This window comes from Phytophthora sojae (assembly GCF_000149755.1).
Source record: "Phytophthora sojae unplaced genomic scaffold PHYSOscaffold_1, whole genome shotgun sequence".
Lineage (NCBI taxonomy): Eukaryota > Oomycota > Peronosporomycetes > Peronosporales > Peronosporaceae > Phytophthora > Phytophthora sojae.
The window spans coordinates 1190454-1209827 of NW_009258115.1; the positions used below are offsets into that span (position 1 = coordinate 1190454).

General features: G+C 53.1%; 4 protein-coding genes across 4 annotated transcripts; 2 read left to right on the forward strand and 2 right to left on the reverse strand.

The window, feature by feature from the left end:
* Positions 1 to 2431: 2431 nt before the first annotated feature.
* PHYSODRAFT_474928 (hypothetical protein) lies at positions 2432 to 3211 on the reverse strand (the record flags this gene model as incomplete). Its single annotated transcript, XM_009515803.1, has 1 exon — positions 2432 to 3211. A coding segment is annotated over one exon (780 nt), but the record flags the coding sequence as incomplete, so codon positions are not given.
* Positions 3212 to 9483: 6272 nt separating this feature from the next.
* On the forward strand, positions 9484 to 13141 carry PHYSODRAFT_320704 (hypothetical protein; the record flags this gene model as incomplete). The annotated part of the gene is made up of 3 exons (XM_009515804.1): positions 9484 to 9624; positions 10271 to 10981; positions 11039 to 13141. The coding sequence occupies 3 exons, from the start codon at positions 9484 to 9486 to the stop codon at positions 13139 to 13141; spliced, it is 2955 nt and encodes a 984-aa protein (XP_009514099.1).
* A 312-nt stretch (positions 13142 to 13453) lies between these two features.
* Positions 13454 to 14263, reverse strand: PHYSODRAFT_475797 (hypothetical protein; the record flags this gene model as incomplete). Its single annotated transcript, XM_009515805.1, has 1 exon — positions 13454 to 14263. A coding segment is annotated over one exon (810 nt), but the record flags the coding sequence as incomplete, so codon positions are not given.
* A 941-nt stretch (positions 14264 to 15204) lies between these two features.
* Positions 15205 to 15566, forward strand: PHYSODRAFT_320706 (hypothetical protein; the record flags this gene model as incomplete). Its single annotated transcript, XM_009515806.1, has 2 exons — positions 15205 to 15308; positions 15350 to 15566. 2 exons carry the CDS (start codon positions 15205 to 15207, stop codon positions 15564 to 15566), a joined length of 321 nt encoding a protein of 106 aa, XP_009514101.1.
* Between the last annotated feature and the right edge of the window lie 3808 nt (positions 15567 to 19374).

A 19374-nucleotide genomic window follows, 5' to 3' on the forward strand; every position in this document is an offset into this window, starting at 1 on the left:
ACAATTTACGTCTACGCGAACAAGCATTGGGCGGACGTTCAGAAGGAATGGCTGAAGCTGTTTACCGAACAGGCAGCGGACACCTCTGTATAGGCGAAACTTTCGGATGAAACAGATACGCTGGAGGGGGATACCTCTACTGAGAAGAATCCAAATGGCAGAATCGTGGTTCTGGTGATCGATGAAGCGAGAAGTCTGCTGGCTGAGAAGGGAGGCAAGAAGAATGACTTCCGAATGTTGCGAAATGCTCTCAGATCCGTGAACAAAGATATCGGCCATCGTGGATGCATTTTCGGCGTGCTGATTGATACGAACTCCAGGATCTCGGACCTGGCGCCTCCGCTGTTGTTGGACCCATCATCTCGGCTTTTCGATGGAGAGGTGGCATCGTTTGCGCCAGTTGTGTTAGCTGAGACAATGGACGCACACTGGGATCAATACTGTGAAGAAAAACAAGCCGGTGAAGATGAAGAAACGAAAGAGGAAACCCAAGTTGCGGTGGGAGCTGAAGACGAAGAGAAAAAGAAACAGCAAGGACGTGCTCAGATAGCTATGTACAAGACAGTCGTAACTGGAAGCAAGGCCGAGGCCTGGGAAGCATTGAGGCGTATGGGGCGTCCGATGTGGTACAGCACTTGCCCCAATCCTGCGGATAGAGAAGACGTGATCAATCTTGCGGCGAACAAGCTGCTACTGGGGATTCCCCCTTCGCAAAATGCGTACAACAAGGATACCATGTTTGGTGTCGCCTCCATGCTTTGCCGTCTGGGCGTGCGCCCGCATTCAACGTCGGCTCTGGCATCTCGGGCGACTGCCGACTTCATGGCGATTCTCGCGTATGTGAATTTCAAGCGAGAAGGTTACGTCACCAGCTACGCTTCGGACCCAGTGCTCGCCTTAGGAGCGATGAAAGTGTGGTATGAACTGAAACATGGTTTGGCAAAGTATATCCTGCCGCAACTCAAGAGCCTCCTTTTGGATGAAGCATTGGACACCGGTGGAGTTGGCGAAATTGGCGAGATGGTTGCTCGGATTTTGCTGCTTCTGGCGATGGACACGTGTGTGATGGGAGACAAAGACTTTTCCCAGTGCTGCCACACGATCGGGCAATTTGTACCGGTGCAGGATTTCTTGGACGTGCTGCAAGGCAACAAGGAGAGACCGATATATTGTAAGGGGATGTACAACGCGGAAGATAAGAGACCAGAATTCAACGAGTGGTGCTCGAAGTGGGATGGTTGGTACATGGGGTTCACCCACTTTGTGCAGTTGCAGCTTGAGCCGAATGAGGACACGCTTTGGTTTTTGCTGGGACGTCAGGCTGCAGGTATTTTCCCCCGTAACCAGTATGGAGCCGATTTGTTGATCCCGATGTTTAAGAAGAGATCCAACAGCAGGCCAGTCGGTGGGGAGACAACGAGGGGTGAACAAGAGGAGCAGGAAGTGTTGATGATGTTGATTCAAGTGAAGAATCGTTCCCCAGTCGATGGTGGGTTTTCCAGGGCAGCGACGGAGAAACTATGCCCCTGGTTTGTGTTCGGAAAGAACAGTGATGGGAACTCGTCAGCGGGGAAATCTACCGGTGAAATTGGTGGGGATCCGAAACCGCTGAGCTCCACGGATGTCCGTGATACCATTCGCATCTACATGAATGTGCGCGGTAGAACGCGTGACGGCAAGTTCATCTATGCCACGACAATGAAAGACAATCTTAAGCCCAAGAAGAAAGGCAACGCCTCTGAGGTGAAGGAGGAGAGTCAGACGATCGGGAGTCAGGCGAAGAAGCGGGCGAAGATCGAGAGCAATCCTGGCGTCTCAAGTGTGTCGAGTGTCTCGGAGGAGGATCCTGTTTTCACGATCTGCCTCCGTTTGCTCAACAGGGTCACCTACCCGTTCCTGAGCGACGGCGTGGCTTCCATTCTATCAAACATGGTGGAGTCTCAGTATGACCCGCTGGGGCTTGTGGAGGGCGACCTGGACTATCGCGATGAAGATGAAAAACGAAACAAGAACGTTAGTTCGTATGCAAAGTTGTCGCTTACCGCGACGCGCGACAAGTTGTTGCAGAACGCCCGTAAAGCACTAGCGTACGCGCCGGGTGACAAGGAAGAAGAGTGACGCTGAGAGTGACGTTGGTGGCAGTGGTGAGGGCCACTAGGCGATCAAGGTGGCGAGACGGAAACATCCAAGAAACGAGCACGTGAAAACCAAGAGGGTGAAGAAGGCCGTCCCACTAAACGCGCCAAGTGATCCAACAAGACGCCCAAGCCCACACCGAGGCAGTAACAGTACGTGCCTGGTGCCTGCAGCAACTAGTTTTAACTACCAACAATTTGTTTTACTTGAGAGTACGCAGCCACCTCCAGTACGCTTCACCTTGCAGTCTTACGGAAGTAGCACGTCTTTTGCTGTCTACGTCGTCTTTACTGCTCTACCTACTCGTCCTGCAGGAACGGGTATTATAGTCCATGTACCCGCGCGCGTCGCCGAGGTAGAACGTGTCCGTGTCGTAGTCGTTCACGGGCTTGTTGAGTTGGAAGCGCCGCACCAGGTCCGGGTTCGAGATGAAGTGGCGGCCGATGGCCACGGCGTCGGCCGCGCCCTCCTCCACGATCTGCACGGCCGACTGCCGGTCGAAGCCCGACGCGGCGAGGAGCACGCCCTTGTACGTCTCGCGGAACTGCCGCGCCGAGCCCTTCTCGGGTGCCAGCGGGTCACGCACGTGGTAGCCACGCGGCTCGATCAGGTGCGCGTAGGCCAGGTCGTAGTTGTTGAGCCTGTTCAGCACGTACGTGTACGTGGCGATGGGGTCCGAGTCCTTGTCGCCGAAGCTGCCGCCGAACGGGGACAGTCGGATGCCCACCTTGGACGAGTCCAGACTCTCGAGGATGGCCTCCAGTGCCTCGAACAGGAAGCGCGCGCGGTTCTCGATGTTGCCGCCGTACTGGTCGGCGCGGTCGTTGATGCCGTCGTGCAGGAACTGCTCCAGCAAGTAGCCGTTGGCGGCGTGCAGCTCGACGCCGTCGAAGCCCGCGCTGATGGCGTTCTCCGCGGCCGAGCGGTAGTCCGCCACGATGCCCGGGATCTCGCTCGTCTCGAGCGCGCGCGGCGGCACGGGCTCCATGCGTCCTTCGCGCGTGACGATCTTCTTGCCGGCGCGGATGTTCTCGAGCTTGGAGCTGGACGACACGGGCAGGACGCCGCCCGGCTGGGGCCGATGCGGCCCGTGTGGTCGTATCTTACCTATGGTATGTGAAGTAGAGTGTCCTCTTGGTGCTGCTCACGCAGAGATGGAAGCAACGACAACACTCAGCTGGGCGGCAAAAGCCACTTTGTTGGTCGTGTGTATATTCTCAACTGAGGCCTAGATTCTTCTCTTTCACCTTTTGTCTTACTCCAACTGCAAGTAGTATAGTGGGGATCAGTATAATCCGCAACAGCCCCACCTACGGATTCCCATCAACATGCATCTCCAAATCTTGCCCTTGGCAATAATCCCATTGCAGCTCTGTGTTTTTCAAATGCCGGACGTGCCAATGGCTTTGCAAAAGCATCGGCCACGTTATCAACTCCTGGCACTCGAAGCACGTCAATTTCCTTCAAATCGATGCGCTCACGCACGAAGTGGTGGCGCACATCGATGTGCTTGGTCCGAGAATGAAACACAGGGTTGCTGGCAAGCTTCTTTGCACTTTCGTTGTCAACAAAGACTTGGGATGGCTGAATTTGCTGCACCTGCAGCTCCTTCAGCTTTTGGCCCAAGTGCACTATCTCCTGCACCAGTAGACTAAGAGCCATATATTCGGCCTCGGTCGTGTGCAGCGCGACGGTCTTCTCCGTCTGGCTGCTCCACAAAATGATGCTCCCACAAAATTGAGTCACGTAGCCTGCAACAGACTTTCGATCATCAACTCGATTTGCAAAATCCGCATCTGCGTATGCTCTCAGATGTTCATCCAGCTTTTGATCTGACCACGCTAGACCACCAAGCTGGATCCACCAGTCCGCTGTGTCTTTCAGGTAGCGCAATCCACGTTTTGCAGCTCTCCAATGCAACAGACCTGGGTTTTCCAAGAACTGACTGCACTCTCTAACGAGGTAGGCCAGATCGGGCCGGGTACCGAGCATCAGGTACATCAGGCTGCCAACCACAGCACGATATGGCTTCGATCTCATCAGTTGCTTTTCATCGTTTTCGGTCGGACACATGGCCTTGCTCAGCTTCAGATCCGCCGTGCTCGGCGTCTTGCAGCCATTGCAGTCCTGCATGTTGAACCGCTTGAGCACGGTCTCGGCATACTTCTGCTGACCAATGAACATCGTTCTCTCGGCCCGGTTCCGCGTGATCTCCCAGCCTAGAATGTAGTGTAACTCCCCGAGATCCTTCATCGCAAACCGATCCTCGAACATCTTCTTCATCTTGTTGATGAGCTCCATCGACGGAGCAAACAAAATCAGATCATCAACATAGAGAGGGATGAAGACCAACTGCCCATCAATTACTTTCACAGCCACGCAGGCCTCCGACTGCAGCATCGTGAAGCCCTGCTCCTCCAAGAACGACTTGAGCAGCTGAAACCACACTCTGGGCGCCTGCTTCAAGCCTTGCAGGCTCTTCTTCAATCTGCACACCCAGTCCTCTTTGCCTTTCACTTTGTAGCCTTCAGGCTGCTCCATATAGACCTCCACGTCAATCGCCCCATTCAAGAAAGCAGTAGTGACATCCATCTGATGCACTTCATAATTCCAGACAGCCGCCAGTGTCAAGAGAACACGCAGTGTCTCCAGCCTCACAACAGGCGAGTACACCTCTAGGTAGTCGATACCATAAATTTGCATGAAGCCCTTGATCACGAGCCTCGCTTTGAATCTTTCGATCTCTCCGTTCGCTAGATACTTGACGCGAAAGATCCAGCGATTCTGCAGCACTTTCATGTGCTTCTCACGCGGCACCAACTCCCAGGTATCGTTCTTCATCAATAAATCAAACTCATCATCAGCTGCATTTTTCCATTGCAATGAGTGCTCACTCTCCATAGCGTCACCGAAAGTATCTGGCTCTTCAAACTCGCCAGTACTCATGCAGCAATAGTCCTCCCACCATGCAAGGATCAACTCGTTCGCGATAGCACGTTGCAACGCAGCTCGTCCTTTCCTCCATCGAGCAGGCAACGAGTTCACATCATCATCTGGATTTGTATTTTCGTAGGCAATGTAGACGTAGTCACCGAGCCACGTGGGCGGTTTACTTACCCAACCGCTCTGTGTCACTGGAGGGTCTTTAGGGCGAGTGCCTCTCGGGCCTGTGTACTCACGAAGTGCTGTGCAAGGAGGCGTTGATAGACGCCCCACACTCGCAGCATCACTCGACACTTGGCTGTCCGAGTCGACCCGCTCAGCAGCCGATGACCTGCTGTCCACCTCTTCCACCTCTTGACTCCCTGGTAGAGCCCTCGTCTCGTCAGCAGCCGGTCCCTTGTGCCGCCCACTGCTGCGTTTCCTCTTTCTCCTTCTTTTGGAATTGCCTGGCACGCACTCACCTCAAAGGTGGTCTGCCTCATGTCCATTGACACGTTCCTCATCACGTTCTGCCACCTTGCTAGAACGATCACATCCAGATGCTGTAGAGCTCACTCCACGTCCTTCATCTCGTTCTGCCACCTTGCAAGAACGTCCACTTTCAAACACCGCAAACCGCACTCTCTTTGGTCGAGGCGCTGCGGCATCACCACCGGGGCCTCTCTTCTTGGACCCACATGCCCCATCTGACCGGACATCTTGCTCAACTGCCCCACCTGGTCGGTCATCCGATCGGGTGTCATCAGCCCCACCAGTCCGATAATCACCTCCGTCTCTGGAGTCGCTGGCCCCACCAGTCCAGCAATCTCCATCATCACGATAACTACCTCCATCATTTGAGTCACCATGCATTTCATCCAGCATTGGCTCAATGTCATCCTCTACTGATCGATCAACGCCTAAATATTCCTTACCGGAGGCTGCACTTGGTGTTGATGCCGAGTCCATGAGCAATCGACCAGCTTTATTCTCATAGAACACGACAGTATGGCTGTAGAAGGCCTTGTTGGTCTTGCTATCGAGCAAGCGATAGCCTCGCTTCTCTCGCGAATATCCAACGAAGACCGCCTCCCGTGCTTTCGCCTGCATCTTCCGTCTCTCCACCTTGTTGATGTACGACAGGACGGCGCAGCCGAACGTCCGCAACTTCTCATAAGCAGGAGTCTGACGGTGCCATACTGCATACGGTACCTCCATACCTCGAACCGAGCTTGGCATAATGTTCACGGAGTATGCAGTTGTCATCGCTGCCTCACCCCACATCGCTTCAGGCAGGTCGAAGTGCACGAGCATGCATCGCATTCTCTCCGTAATGGTGCGGACCATTCTCTCCGCGACACCATTTTGCTCCGGAGTATGCTTGATGCTGCTGTCAAACTCCATACCATACTTCGTGTCACACGTACTTTGCAGCTTCTTGAACTCCTTTGCATTGTCTGACCTTAGCGCTTACATTCTGACATGCTGCTGCGTCTTGATGCGTTAATTGTACTCCTCAAACTTCTGGTACACTTCCGAACGATGCTCCAGAAGATACACGGTGACAAACCGACTCGCATCATCAACGAACACGGCAAAGTACCGTTTACCACCGTAGGAGTGCTCTGCATACGGACCCCAAGCGTCCACATGGACCTTTTCGCCAACTAACCACTCGCGGGTCTGTGTCCGAGACTTCTTCATGCTCTTCCTCGTAAGTTTCCCCGTCACACAGGTGTCGCAATTGAAACCCACCGGGATACGCAAATTCACATGTGGCAACGGCCACTGATCATGGCTGAACAGCGCATTAAACAAGTATCTGCCAGGGTGCCCCAATCTCGAATGCCACAGCTCCAAACTACTCACTCGACCTGGTAGCGCCACCATGGCTACCTCTTGGGGTCTCTCCAACTTCAAGCGATAGAGATTGGTATAATCAACTTGAGCGGTAGTCACACCAGCCTGTAAGATAACATCAGCGCGATCTGCCTCATCAAAGTGCACCTTCACACGATCACGTTCAGGCAGATATTGGTTCAGTTGCCGTCGCACAGAATAGAGACTGCACTGCAGCTCTGGAGCATAACGAACTCCTCGCAGCGTCAGTAAGCACCTCCCACCAGTAGTCTCCAGCTCTTTAACCACAGTACCAATACCCTCAACACCCAGCGAGTTCTTTCCTCCAACTCGAATCCGGGCGCTAAGAGGCGTGAACTCCATGAAATCAGTGAGCTGGTTCGAAATATGACTCGATGCACCAGAGTCCAGGTACCAGTTATCATGGACTTTGTCTGCGACCGGCTTTTTCATTTTCATCACTTGAAGAATAACATACGCGCTGTCATCACTTTCATTAGCGTAGCTACTCGTTTCAGCAGCCTTAGCACTCTTTCCTCCACTCATTTTCACGCGCTTCTGAGCTTGGGTGCTGCTGCGATCCTCGACTGGAGGTCGCTTGCCAAGAAACGGGCAATCAAACACATGATGCCCTGCTTCATGGCAGTGATAACAAGCACCACCTGGTTTTTGTCCACTGCCGGCTTGGCCACGTCCAGTTCCACGTCCACCACCTTGGCTCCCGCGACCGCCAGAACCACGTCCACTACCGGAACCGCGCCCGTGTCCTCCAGATCGACCACCACGTCCACGGCCGCGACCACGTCCTCGACCTCTTCCTCCACCAGCAAAGAACGCCTTTTCTTTATCATCATTGTCCTTGGCGCCCTCTGCTTTCCGACCTTGGCGATGGTCGTAAGCCATCTCCAATGCGAGTTCAAGTTGTTCGTAATTAGGAGGATCATCAGCATTTTGGGGCTTGTGGCTGGCGAGAAACGTCTGTACAACATGATCATATTCGCGCGGCAGAGATCCAATCAATAGTGCTGGCTTTACATACTCGTCCGCAGGACGCCCGACTCCAGCAATGGTCTCCATCAGCCGACGCATTTCGCTCAGGTGATCTGGCACATTGCCGTTGGGAGCGAGCCGTAGCCGACTGAGCTTGGCCCTCTCCTCAGCGTACTTCAGGTACGTCTTGCCCATAAATCTCTTTTTCAGGCGCTCCATGACACGAAACGGGGTGGGTTCATACTTCACAGTCTTCATTATGTGATTCGTCATTGCGTCGTAGATGATCTCGTTGGCGTGGGCCATCTCGCTCGTCCACGTCGCGTGCGCCTCTGCCTCCTTGCTCTCGTCCGGCTCGAGCAAGTCCTCCATGGAGTACTTCCACAGCTTCTTCCTCTCCAGCTTGAGCTTGACTCGCTCGTGCCAGACCTCGTAGTCCTTGCCGTCAAACGGCGGGATCGTCCTCTTCTCCTCGTGTGACTCCTTGGGCGTCTTCTTCTGCTCTACCATGACGTCCTAGTTGCTGTGCTCCCCTCGCGTGAGCCTTGGGCTCATAACCTGAAGTGGAGTGTCCTCTTGGTGCTGCTCACGCAGAGATGGAAGCAACGACAACACTCAGCTGGGCGGCAAAAGCCACCTTGTTGGTCGTGTGTATATTCTCAACTGAGATTTAGATTCTTCTCTTTCACCTTTTGTCTTACTCTAACTGCAAGTAGTATAGTGGGGATCAGTATAATCCGCAACAGTATGTACCGCATCGCCGAAGTTATTGTTCGCACATTTATTAATACCATAAAGCGCACTAAACACTTGGTGGCAATTTGGCCGGACTTCCGAGACAACACTAGGAGGATTCTGGAAGCAACTCGGGCATTATTTTCAGGAAGAAATACTCTACTTTTGATACGTAGCCATGTATTTACCAAACTACGCACTGTACGGGACTAGACTTGATTGAAATTTGTGACTGGGTTTGGCGGTGCTTTCCAATACAAACATCAAGTATAAAGGATTTGTATTGACCCGGAAAAAAATCGATCGAGTTTTCTGGTACATGTTGCTGAACTGATCGCTACCATGTTGAATAGACGCCAATGAAGACACTAGTCAGCTGACAGCCTCAACTTACGAGTATAGACCTCTCCACACTGTCAAATACCACTCTTCTATACAAATTCAAGATAGTGCGTGTCTCCATTGAATCTTATCAACCGCGTCAGCTTAACCTTATTTGAGCAGCTTACTACAGTGAAGTGCGTCGATAAGGAACGGGCGACATTTTATATTCTACGACAAGACATGAATCCTCGCTTGTACCCATTGTGTGCCAATTGTACTGAATTAGTTATATGATTCTACCAATCATTCGGTCCCGTTTAACATTCCGCCAATCACAGTTCCGAAACCGAGCCTCAAGAGCGGCTGGATGGAGCGGCTCCCAAGTCGGGGGAAATGGAACCTAAAGGTCGCGAGAGGGAATCATGAGCATGAGGATCGCTGTGAGCGCGGGAATCGCGCCAGGTACATGTCTGCATGCCTCATTAACCAACTTTCGCTCTGCTGCTCACAACTCCCATGGTGACCGCCACTTCCAGACCGTTCCAGAGGCGGCTACGTCTGACCAAGCTTCAGTCGCTGCTAATCTGTCATCGCCGTCGTGATCTACCGGGTGCTACCTATGCTGAGTTGGCTGCGTGGGCTCAAGCCGAGACTCTGGTCGCGAAGTCCGACATGAACTACATAGTGCAGTAAATCAGTGCATTTGCTGTCTGCATGTGACGAGTCAAACCTTTAATTATCAATATACCTTTTTCTTTCAATGTATATCAGGCGTTCCTTATCGACGCACTTTACTGTACCGGTAGGCGTTATTCGAGCTGTTCAATGGAGTTAGTTCATTTATTACGCTTGAAACAGCTCTCCACGAGTTTGTTACCAATCTTACCGATAGCTTACCGGGTGCGGCTATAATTTTGACCCGACCCAAAGTCGGTTTTTCGTCCATTGCAAAAAAACGGTTACAGCTTTTTCGATTCTGATTGTTGCATCTGTTTTCTATCGATTTTAGACGAATCATAAGCAGCGGTTTGGCGCCGAAAGCACAATCATTGGTTTAAAAAAAATAATTTTTGGGGTGCGGTTATAATTTCGGCGCGCACTGTATATCACGTAGATGCGGTACCGTGTTTCTGGTACAAAACTGAGGGAAGAAAAATCGAACCGGCCATTTCCACATTTCCCCTCCAAGCCTTGTCCTGTAGCGCCACCGCCCACCGGGACTAGCAGGCATGCCCGCGCCCTTGCCAACGTCGTCATGATACTACTGCCGCATTGCTGACTGTGTACTGCTGTGCTGCTGCAGATGGACATGTCCAGCCAGTTGGATCCCCAGGCTTTGGCCGCGTTCGTGGACGACAGTGTCTTTGCTCAGATGAGCGGGAAGCTTGGAGCAGACGCATCGCCGAAGAAAAATCTTTTCGTTGCGTGGATGCTGGAAGACTATCCCAACAAAGCCACACTCCAACTCGAGGCCTCCCAGATCCGGATACATGAATTGATACGGGTGGAGATCAGAAGAGCATACGGGCATACACGCGTGTCTCGACCTCTTGCACAAACTATTGCGGCCAAGACGGTGAAAGACCTCCTGGCAAAGTTTGTCCCTGAAGCCCGCTCCGGCACGCCCAAGTTGGATGAAAATGAAATGAAGCGAATCGCGGAGGCGTTCACCAAGGGCCGGTACCTCGGCGAAGCCCACCTCGACCTCGCACAGTATCTGCGGGACTGCTGGAAGGCCTACACCCCCACAAAGTACAAGGCGCCATGTGTGGCGGTCGTGCAGAGTTCTGGCTTCGGCAAGAGTCGGACGATGCGTGAGCTCGCGATCGAGGCTCAAAAGAGCGCCTTGAACATGAAAGTCCTGTACATGTGTGCTCGTGTGCACGAGTCGACGGGGTTTCCCAAGGCTACGAGCGAGCTTCGTGGTTGGCTGTTTCAAGAAGGCTCCGAAGTGGAAGACATCGCCAGTCGATTGAAGACAATTTACGTCTACGCGAACAAGCATTGGGCGGACGTTCAGAAGGAATGGCTGAAGCTGTTTACCGAACAGGCAGCGGACACCTCTGTATAGGCGAAACTTTCGGATGAAACAGATACGCTGGAGGGGGATACCTCTACTGAGAAGAATCCAAATGGCAGAATCGTGGTTCTGGTGATCGATGAAGCGAGAAGTCTGCTGGCTGAGAAGGGAGGCAAGAAGAATGACTTCCGAATGTTGCGAAATGCTCTCAGATCCGTGAACAAAGATATCGGCCATCGTGGATGCATTTTCGGCGTGCTGATTGATACGAACTCCAGGATCTCGGACCTGGCGCCTCCGCTGTTGTTGGACCCATCATCTCGGCTTTTCGATGGAGAGTTGGCATCGTTTGCGCCAGTTGTGTTAGCTGAGACAATGGACGCACACTGGGATCAATACTGTGAAGAAAAACAAGCCGGCGAAGATGAAGAAATGAAAGAGGACATCCAAGATGTAGATGAAGAAATGAAAGAGGAAATACTAGATGCGGGAGCAGAAGATGAAGAAATGGAAGAGGAAACTCAGGTTGCGGTGGGAGCTGAAAAAGACGAAGAGAAGAAGAAACAGCAAGAACGTGCTAAGATAGCTATGTACAAGAGAATCGTTACCGGGGATGCGAGTCAAGCTTGGCACGCGTTGTGCCGCATGGGGCGTCCGATGTGGTACAGCACTTGCCCCAATCCTGCGGATAGAGAAGATGTGATCAATCTTGCGGCGAACAAGCTGCTACTGGGGATTCCCCCTTCGCAAAATGCGTACAACAAGGATACCATGCTTGGTGTCGCCTCCATGCTTTGCCGTCTGGGCGTGCGCCCGCATTCAACGTCGGCTCTGGCATCTCGGGCGACTGCCGACTTCATGGCGATTCTCGCCTATGTGAATTTCAAGCGAGAAGGTTACGTCACCAGCTACGCTTCGGACCCAGTGCTCGCCTTAGGAGCGATGAAAGTGTGGTATGAACTGAAACATGGTCTGGCAAAGTATATCCTGCCGCAACTCAAGAACCTCCTTTTGGATGAAGCATTAGACACCGGTGGAGTTGGCGAAATTGGCGAGATGGTTGCTCGGATTTTGCTGCTTCTGGCGATGGACACGTGTGTGATGGGGGACAAAAGCTTTTCCCAGTGCTACCACACGATCGGGCAATTTGTACCGGTGCAGGATTTCTTGGACGTGCTGCAAGGCAACAAGGAGAGACCGATATATTGTAAGGGGATGTACAACGCGGAAGATAAGAGACCAGAATTGAACAAGTGGTGCTCGAAGTGGGATGGTTGGTACATGGGGTTCACCCACTTTGTGCAGTTGCAGCTTGAGCCGAATGAGGACACGCTTTGGTTTTTGCTGGGGCGTCAAGCTGCAGGTATTTTCCCCCGTAACCAGTATGGAGCCGATTTGTTGATCCCGATGTTTAAGAAGAGATCCAACAGCAGGCCAGTCGGTGGGGAGACAACGAGGGGTGAGCAGGAGGGGCATGAGGTGTTGATGATGTTGATTCAAGTGAAGAATCGTTTCCCAGTCGATGGTGGGTTTTCTAGGGCAGCGACGGAGAAACTATGCCCCTGGTTTGTGTTCGGAAAGAACAGTGATGGGAACTCGTCAGCGGGGAAATCTACTGATGAAATTGGTAGGGATCCGAAACCGCTGAGCTCCACGGATGTCCGTGATACCATTCGCATCTACATGAATGTGCGCGGTAGAACGCGTGACGGCAAGTTCATCTATGCCACGACAATGAAAGACAATCTTAAGCCCAAGAAGAAAGGCAACGCCTCTGAGGTGAAGGAGGAGAGTCAGACGATCGGGAGTCAGGCGAAGAAGCGGGCGAAGATCGAGAGCAATCCTGGCGTCTCAAGTGTGTCGAGTGTCTCGGAGGAGGATCCTGTTTTCACGATCTGCCTCCGTTTGCTCAACAGGGTCACCTACCCGTTCCTGAGCGACGGCGTGGCTTCCATGCTATCAAACATGGTGGAGTCTCAGTATGACCCGCTGGGGCTTGTGGAGGGCGACCTGGACTATCGCGATGAAGATGAAAAACGAAACAAGAACGTTAGTTCGTATGCAAAGTTGTCGCTTACCGCGACGCGCGACAAGTTGTTGCAGAACGCCCGTAAAGCACTAGCGTACGCGCCGGGTGACAAGGAAGAAGAGTGACGCTGAGAGTGACGTTGGTGGCAGTGGTGAGGGCCACTAGGCGATCAAGGTGGCGAGACGGAAACATCCAAGAAACGAGCACGTGAAAACTAAGAGGGTGAAGAAGCCGTCCCACTAAACGCGCCAAGTGATCCAACAAGACGCCCAAGCCCACACCGAGGCAGTAACAGTACGTGCCTGGTGCCTGCAGCAACTAGTTTTAACTACCAACAATTTGTTTTACTTGAGAGTACGCAGCCACCTCCAGTACGCTTCACCTTGCAGTCTTACGGAAGTAGCACGTCTTTTGCTGTCTACGTCGTCTTTACTGCTCTACCTACTCGTCCTGCAGGAACGGGTATTATAGTCCATGTACCCGCGCGCGTCGCCGAGGTAGAACGTGTCCGTGTCGTAGTCGTTCACGGGCTTGTTGAGTTGGAAGCGCCGCACCAGGTCCGGGTTCGAGATGAAGTGGCGGCCGATGGCCACGGCGTCGGCCGCGCCCTCCTCCACGATCTGCACGGCCGACTGCCGGTCGAAGCCCGACGCGGCGAGGAGCACGCCCTTGTACGTCTCGCGGAACTGCCGCGCCGAGCCCTTCTCGGGTGCCAGTGGGTCACGCACGTGGTAGCCACGCGGCTCGATCAGGTGCGCGTAGGCCAGGTCGTAGTTGTTGAGCCTGTTCAGCACGTACGTGTACGTGGCGATGGGGTCCGAGTCCTTGTCGCCGAAGCTGCCGCCGAACGGGGACAGTCGGATGCCCACCTTGGACGAGTCCAGACTCTCGAGGATGGCCTCCAGTGCCTCGAACAGGAAGCGCGCGCGGTTCTCGACGCTGCCGCCGTACTGGTCGGCGCGGTCGTTGATGCCGTCGTGCAGGAACTGCTCCAGCAAGTAGCCGTTGGCGGCGTGCAGCTCGACGCCGTCGAAGCCCGCGCTGATGGCGTTCTCCGCGGCCGTGCGGTAGTCCGACAACTGCAGGACCATCTTGCCGTGCACGGCCTTGGTCACGTGGCGCCAAGCCTCGATCTGCTGGGGCGCGAAGATGTCAGGGGAGCCCCAGGATCCGCGGCCCGTGGGCGTGATGTTGGTGGCCTCGGCGATGATGAGGCTGCCGGGCGTCGCGTGCTGCTTGTAGTACTCGACAACTGCAGGATTTCTCGACGTTTTCCTACTGCGTTTTTGACGCAATACGAACGATGTGAAAGTAGAGTATCGCGGCGATATATACGTTATGGACACCAGGGCCTCCGAGTTTTAGTTTTTCACACTATTAGAACGCCTAGGCGTTGTATTCGGATAGACCGCCTAGTAGGCGTTCTACTTTATTTCAATGCCTGGGCGTCTGGTACGGGGTAAGACGGTAGCAGGCATGCCCCCATTCTCGCCACCGCCGCCATGATACTACTGCCACTTTGCTGACTGTGTACTGCTGTGCTGCTTTGCAGGTGGACATATCCAGCGAGTTGGACTCCGACACTTTGGCTGCGTTCGTCGACGAGAGCGTATTCACTCAGTTGAGCGAGGAGCTTCGGAAGACGAAGAATGGCGACGATCAGCGAGAAATCTTCCTATGATGAATTATCTGAAACAATTTGTCGACCCCAGCAACCTCCGGGGCTCCCAAAAAAACGATAGATAGCTTAACCCTATCGTTACCAGAATGATACATCAAGTATCTTTTTACTGGTGATGTAGTAGCAAGATAACTGAAAAAGCAATTTTCTGAGCCACGGCAGTTTCCTCGCCGTTTATGACCAATCATACAGCTAAGAGGGATAGGTAAAACCCCACGCTATTGTGTCTTCTGTAGTATATCTATCAACACTATTGGGCACGGATGCGATCGTCGAGCACAACGCCAGCGGCAGCCGCACACAGGTCGCCGCCGGAGGTAGCGGCCGCAGTGCCGCCAGCGACATCGGCAGCAGGGTCTCGGACACGATGGAGGTGACCGTGGCCTTGGAGGACGCGGTCAGGGGCGTCTCCGCCGACATGGACACGGACACGGACGCGATGGCGGCGGGGGACTCGGGCAGCAAGCATAACGGCGGTCGCAGCGCCGTGTGTGCGCCGGCAACATCATGACCACGGACGCTTTGGGCGTGACTGTTGTCGTGCTGGAGGTGGTCGTGGGTGCCTCCACCGGCACGGAGGTTGGCAAGGATGTGACCGGTGACCAGACAGCGTGCGCAAATGCATCGACAGTGCGGAAGGAGACCGTTGTAGAGGTGCCAGCAGTACCGTCAGCGGCATCAACAGCATGACGTCCTTTGTAGAGATCGTGTCCGTACGGGAGGAGATCGGAGGCAACTTCGTCAGCATGGAGTCGGACGCAATGGTAGCGGGCGACTCGGGCAGCGAGGGCAGCGGCCGTGGCAGCGCCGTCAGCAGCATGACCTCAGATGTGGTGGTGGCGAACGTGGCCGTGCTGGATGTGGTCTGAGGCGTCTTCGCTGACATATACACAGTTGGGAGTTATTGTTCGGCTTTGAGGCGCGTGGAATTTCTAATAGCATCCTGTCGGATTATACGCAGTGGAGTGTGGTTAGCTTGCCGCTATGGTGCACCAGTGGTAAAGCAGTATGTTGTCAGCCACGAGCTAAATCCGCATTTACGGCATCAAGACTAGCGGGGGCAGATGGAATAGGTGTGACTTAGTGCAGTGAAGTATAAATGGTTAGTTGACTTTGACTATCTTGAAAAAATGATGTGAGGTTACGCCTTGGTGGCTGCGTTAGCCTTCTTTTGGTCTTGGCGGGCCTTCAGAAATGGACGGTTAGCTACATAAATTGGAGAGGTTCGTCGCAAGTTGCCATCGACAGTGTACACTTGCTTCGGCAAGTAAAACAAATGGTATTTCTGCCAGCAAGTCCAAGTTTGCTGTTGGCACAGATGCTGCTTCGTAGGGTCAACAGGGTATGTGCGCTTGCACAACGCAACTCGATGGGTCTCGCAGTAGTCGGTTTTCTCGGTAGGATCTCTGCCCTCGAACTTGCACACAGTGCATTTCCGCATTGAGCGACTCCTTCCCTGAAGCACCTCCGAGGACGCTCTTGCAACACACGTTTGTGCGTGATCGCCCGAAGACTCGGATACATCTGTCGATGCCGCGGTTTGGGTCGTCATCGGCATTGTTGTCGTTGTCGGCTTCGCAGCATACATCATTCCATGTTCCCTATCCAGAGATTTCTTCCAGTCCCCATTGAACAGTTCTCGAACCAGTGATGCCACAAATGCGCGATGACTATCGCGGGCCCTTGACCTCTTTTGGGCTGTACCTCCCGTCGAACGAGACTCCTCGCTCTCACCACGCGCCAAACTATCGCAAATGTAGGCATTTCACCTGGCTATATCAAGCATGACCATCGCTAGTTTATTATGCCACTTCTGAAATGAGTGGCCATCGGCTAGAGAAAATCGTGCACGCAGTTGGTCGAGCCGATCAACACCTTGCATCGCTGAATTATACTCGCCGACGCAAGTAGGAGCAGTGAAAGCCACACCCGATTCATTTATACGACGATGCACAGTTGATGTGGTCGAAGCATCGGCATTAGACACGACATTGACAATTGAGCCATCCACCCAACTAGCTGCGACAATATGCTTCTCTAAGCATACACCTTGCTTCATGTAGCCTCGCGGCTTCGCGTCCTCCTTACGAATCATCGTAAAATGAGGGAAATGCTTGCTAGATGTGCGTACAGTGCCACGACCATAGAGACCAATCGATCGTAAAGTCTTCAACAGCAAACAGGAAGTGTAGAAGTTGTCTGTGTTTACAATGCGACTGGATCCTTTCAAAGATGAAGTAACCGCCATGACGTGAGAGCGGATTTCAGACGACTTCGCGGTTAGATCAGCGAATTTCTGCACTTCTGAGCGTGGAATTACACCGTCCAGCCGATCATCAAGTTCACTGGAGCAGTGCAACTTGAAACTCACCGCGTACCACGAGGTTGAACAGCAACACACGTATAACTTGAAATGATACTTTCCGGTGGGTTTTTTGGGTTGAAGACTATAATGTGGCGGGCGTACTGGGATCGGCAGGCAATTGTGGCCTCATCAACAGCCACGTTTCGACCGACTTCGACATGGCGCAGGCATCGCGATTTCAGAATGCTCATGAGTGGTCGTATTCTAGCTACAGGACCGCGCTTGATGTCGGAGGTAGACACCTTGGAACGAAAACTCAAATTCTTACGGATGTACAGGAATCTTCGCCATGTCATAATTGACTTCAAACTAGTAGTACGCGCTCCAGGAAAAAATAGTTGCTTCCTCGTCGTCCACCCAGTAATTTCTCATCTCACCCTTGTCGAACAGAGTCATGTACCAGAGGATCCCATCCGGATGTGTAAATAGCCCTGACGGTTGGCCAAGCGATGCTGTGGGTGAAAATGTCATTGATGCTATCTCTTCGACTTCACCAGAGCACAAAGGGCGCTGCAATTCTTTCCGCCCGCGAAACGCAAACCACTCACGATAACCACGCTCGTCCATCTCCTCAAATTCATCTGCCAGTGCAGGAATGTTTGATAGTTTGGGGACCATGTTGCACAGGGACGTCCAAGACTCTCCAAATTGAAGTTTGTCTTTTTCCATGTTGGCAAACTGGCGGATACCACGGGTGATGATGGCTTCGGAAACATGGTGAACGTGATCTTTTATTTGAAAAGCAGTACACGTCCATTGAACCTGAAATTTGTCGTGAGGAACGCTAACATTGTCAGCATTTTTTTCGCTTGCCAGGCTGTAGCGAGTCACCACACCAATCAAAAATGCTGCGCCAACGTCGCGTTACAAACTGAGCGGCATCCACTCCTCATCAGCCGGTGAAAATGCTACGCTAGCATCAACAAATTTTTCGGCAGCCGCATGTGCTCGGCGAATCAACTCTTCTTTCATTGCCACAGCCTTGGGTTTACTGGCCTTGGTAGGTGCCTTCTTGCTTTTCGTTTTCCGTTGCTCAGGTTGGTTTTCGCTTCGGGGTGCCTTTGGAGCTGATTGTTCGGCAGGGCCGCGCTTTTTTCGCTTAGGTTTTGCTGCCCCCGAGCAATTTTTAGCAGGATGTGTGGCGGCGTTGGTCTCTGCAGGTTCCGACGGAGCCACACTTGGCGTCAAAACACTCGCGGGGAGGTCAAGTAGGGCATTGGGTCGTTCATCACTTCTCCCTTGGTCCACCAAGTTCATTTTTGTAGCGTTTGTGTTGCAAAGCGTGCTGCAATAGCTGCTATCACCGAAATCCTTGGCGAATCCACCATTAGGGTCTGGGATATTCACCGAAACGCAGACATCATGAGAGCAGAAGTGATGGAGAAATTTTTTGCACCAGGTACAACTGCGCTCGGTTGAACACTCCATATTGCAGACTGCACATTGCGCACATGTACCAGACGATGCGGTGGGTGCGTGGTGATCTAGCTGGAGTAAATGGTCTCGCGTAGCTGCTGCATGTACGGGTACGACGCGCGCTGATGTTGGCGGTGTAGATACAGCAGAGGCAGCACCATCATAATCCTGAGAGGTGCTGGCAGCACCATCAAACACCGATTCGTGACAGCTTACTCCCGGAAGCGCGGCTTTCTCACAATCAACGTCGTTTGCACTCGCTCCAGGAACTCCGCCGCTACTACCACGTACATCATCTGCCGCGTTGAGACCAACATCGCCAGCCCCACATATATTAACGTTGTTTTGGTCGACATCAATTTCGTCATCGGGTCGCCTGGACAGGGCACCATCCGTATCACCATCCTCCACTACCAATGTCCGCCGATAGTGCTCCAAAAGCGCTCGTTCACCCAGATAATAGTCGATACCCTCTGTTCCATTCGAGTCACCACCGGGACGGATATAGCGGTACAGATCACTCAAGCTTCGCCCTGTTGGACGCTTTGAACTCCAACCAGCCGCACTTAGAACTCGCCAAACAGATCCAAACATCGCATGGTCATCCGCGAGGTCTGTATGCCGGTGGATACGCGTCAATATGATACCTTGCTCGAGCGCTAGGTAAGCAACGGATCGTACCTAGACCGGTGGGAGCTGAAGGTGAGATACGACCCGAGCGTCGTGATTGTTGTCGCTTAGCTGTGGGCTCGCAGGTGCTCGACCGCTGCTTCCGCTTTCGTGGCATTGGGTATGTGGTGGTGGACGAGCTCAGCTAGCGTACCAGTGGCTCCTTCACGGCAAAGATCTCTAACTGGTTTGCATGCATCGGTCTCGCTTGAGCCATTGGACCGAAT